This window comes from Pempheris klunzingeri, chromosome 12 (genome assembly GCF_042242105.1).
Source record: "Pempheris klunzingeri isolate RE-2024b chromosome 12, fPemKlu1.hap1, whole genome shotgun sequence".
NCBI classification, from domain to species: domain Eukaryota; kingdom Metazoa; phylum Chordata; class Actinopteri; order Acropomatiformes; family Pempheridae; genus Pempheris; species Pempheris klunzingeri.
The window spans coordinates 22,773,358-22,776,870 of NC_092023.1; the positions used below are offsets into that span (position 1 = coordinate 22,773,358).

Sequence of the window (3,513 nt, forward strand, 5' to 3'; positions counted from 1 at the left end):
CTGGAAACTGCCCCCGGGGAACACACACACACACACACACACACTCTCTCTCTCTCTCTCCCTTTGTCTCTCTCTCTATCTCTCGCTGTACGCTCCAGATTGCGTTTCTCACAGAGAAAAATGAAAATCCCCTGTACACACAGGAGGCCGGAGGGATGGTTGCTGTTGTCAGCCGAAACGAACGGAACGAACGCGGTCCTGACTTTGGAGGAAATGTGACGAGAGACTGGAATGATCCCAGGAAGTGTGGATGTGGATGGATCCCACAGAAACCATAGAAATGCGCGAGGCCGAATATTTGAAAAGGGTTTTTATTTGACACTGTCAGTAGCTACAGTTGACATTACAGTTTGCACATTTAAGATAAGATGAGATATAGATTCCTCTCTCAGTCCCACGCAGGGGAAATTCACATTGCGTTCTTTATATTCCAAAGGCACTTAAACGGTGTACAAAGCATTATAAATATATTAAAATGTGATCGATCACAAGCTATTGCTACATCTTCTCTGTGTGATTATCATCTCAGAACAACTGATTTATCAAAAAGTTGAAAACTGTCGGCTCAAGCTTATAAAAAAACGGACTTGGAGAAGCTTTTTCAACCTTTTGAAAAGAAAAGCATGCGGAGAAACATTTCAGTGACTGGAGCCTCAGCCTGGTGTGTGTTGGAGTGTGCACCTACATGCTTTGGGAGCAGAGAGCAGCGGGCCTGTGGCTCCTCTGCGCAGCACCGGCACTCTTTCTGGGGGAAATCCTCTTAAAGCCAGAGTTTCTGTCTGTAAACATCGCGTTTGGGGCACTTCACGGTGACACACTTCAGTCATCAACGTCAATCTCCTCGTCTTCGTCCTTCGAGCAGCATTCGCTGCCCAGCGGGTCCGTGAACCAGGACGATGCGGGCGAAGGAGGCGACAAATGCGCTCTGCTGGAGTCGGTGGTGTCGTGGTGGGACCCGGAGGACACGGGCTCGTGCTCGGGGAGGCCTGGTGCCGAAACCACCCGCGCACCCATTCCTCCAGCGGCGCACTTCTCCAGCTCGGCCAGCTTGGAGAGCTTCTCCAAGGCCACGGCCTCCGCGGTCTTGGCGGACTCCACGTCCGCTTTCATCTCCTCCAGGTCCCGCTTGAGCTTTGCCCGCCGGTTCTGAAACCAGGTGATGACCTGCGCGTTGGTCAGACCGAGCTGCTGGGCGATCTGGTCCCGGTCCGCCGGGCTCAGGTACTTCTGGTACAGAAAGCGTTTCTCCAGCTCGTAGATCTGGTGGTTGGTGAACGCCGTGCGGGACTTTCGCCGCTTCTTGGGAGCGTTCCTCTGCCCGAAGAGCGCCAGGCCGTCTCGGCCTGAGAGAAAAGCACATGTGAGGTCGTGTGAAGTTAAAATAAGAATAAAACACGAGCGGTGCACCCTCATCCAAAACCATTTCTAAGACACCACAAACTTGAGCACCTCTCCAGAAGTTCCTCTGGCTGTGACCCGTTTATTCAGACAAAGCTCGTAAATACCATATTTCTGTTTCTGTGTTGTGGCTACTGCTGTCTATTGTGTTATCTATCCATAGATAACATTTCTAAAAATTAAAACAATAATTTAATAAATAGTTTGCTAAATAATCGTCGCTGTCTTGTAAAACAATAAATCACAGTTTTAAATACAGTAATAATTAGAGTCACTGTATATCAGCTACAGTCACGGAAACATAAAATGCTGCTGTGTGTGCACAGAACAAGACTGAGCATTGAATTTCAGAATGGAATCAGATTCTACTGTTATTTTCATCCCCGTGACAATAACTGTAGAATATTTCTTTCACAAACATAATTAGAAACCTAATGAAAATGCAACCAGGCCTTTTGTTTCTGCTCCCTTTAAACAAAATGTTGCAGAATTATTCTGGAACAAGAAATGATCACTAAAAAAATATATAAATAAATTAAATTCACGCACTTTTATTTCTTTGTGTCTTTTTTTCGAAAGAAAAACTACAAACAGTGCTCGTGCTTAGAAATCCCCATAAAAAAGAAGAACCAGAGCAGCCTTTTACCCTCGGCAGCCTGCAGGACGCTGACCTCCAGGCCCTTGAAGGTCTTACTGGCCAGCTCCTCCAGCGCGCACAGCGGGGAGGTGTGACCGAGCAGGGCCCGGCCGGACAGGCTGTGACCCGCCGAGGGCACCTTCTCTCCGGGAGAGAGGTGGGACGCGGCTCCGCTGAGGGAGCAGCTCCTCCTCACCGACGGCTTGTTGAGAATGTCCTCGATGCTGAAGGGCGTCAGCGGCTTGTTGGAGTTGGCCGGCGGTGGGAGCTGATCCAGAGGGCTGCGCCGCCGCTCCTCCAGCCCCGCCGGACATTTCGAGTCGTCCTTAGAGGTCATGGCGGCGCGGCGGGTCACACCTGCGGGTGGGGGTCTGGGACACGAGCGATTCGAAGCGGGGGCACGCTGGCGGACTGCGTTCGAGCTGAACATGGAGAAAGGACGCGCTCGGATCACAGGTGTCTCTCCGGCCACATGTTGGCCGCTGAGCTGCAGGGACACTTGTGACTCCCGGTCCCACCGCGGCTCCGAGCCACTTTTCCACAGTGACGCACAACGAGGCGCGAGCCGAACCCTTCCAGCAGACGGTGATGCACCGAAAGCTGCAGCACTTGACCGCCACTAACAAGTTATTGCTGACTGGAAGGCAATCAATTACTCTCTCTCTCTCTCTCTCTCTCTCTCTCTCTCTGTGTGCCCACCCTTCCAGCCCCCCACCCGGACCGTGCGATGCAGCCAGATACCGGGGAGCGCTAATTAGAGGGCACGGCGGAGAGGAGGAGTTCAATTAGAAGGCAGAGCAGAGCAGAGCCGCTTTCTCTCCAGAATTACATCATTTGTCACGAAACAAGCAAACGTTTCTCTCCGCGTGATTTTTCCTCATTTGCATTCACGGCTTAATTGGCACGTTTGATCACCGGGCTCGTGGCAATTTGGACACGAACGCTCCACGTTCATCTGAAGCCAATTACGCTCAGAAACACAAATGATAAAGTCCCACCAGCTCAGTGTAAGTGATGCACGAGAGAGCCACACTGTGAGGCACGGTGAGCTTTAGAGATGCCTTATCTGGAAATCACTGCTCCCTTAAAGCTGCTTTCATTATGAAGCCATAGGTGAAAACTCACACACTCAACACTCAACACACAGATCAGTGCTTTTACATATTTTCAAATGAAGGTATTACAATTTTTAAGCTGTTAATTTACTACTAAATTTATGTTTAGAGGTAAATTGGAGTTTTTTCTCCACATATCAGTCATGCTCTGAGTGTCATTTTCAATATACAACAATATACACCGTTGCCCATGAAGTTTTTACCTCTTCTCATGAAATGATTGTGACAATGTGATTTATTCTTAATAAATAAAGTTTATATCTTCTCAACTTTATTGATCAAACTCTTCCAAACATGTCACAGTGAAACTTAAACCACAATGAACCTTTGCAGACTGTGGATTCAGGCTTTAACTAAATTGGG

The 3,513-nt window shown here is 49.0% G+C and overlaps 1 protein-coding gene across 1 annotated transcript; it reads right to left on the reverse strand.

Moving 5' to 3' along the window:
• Positions 1–819: 819 nt before the first annotated feature.
• lbx1a (ladybird homeobox 1a) lies at positions 820–2,372 on the reverse strand. The gene is made up of 2 exons (XM_070841463.1): positions 2,045–2,372; positions 820–1,343 (listed from the first exon to the last, which is right to left on the reverse strand). The coding sequence occupies exons 1-2, from the start codon at positions 2,370–2,372 to the stop codon at positions 820–822; spliced, it is 852 nt and encodes a 283-aa protein (XP_070697564.1).
• Positions 2,373–3,513: the final 1,141 nt, after the last annotated feature.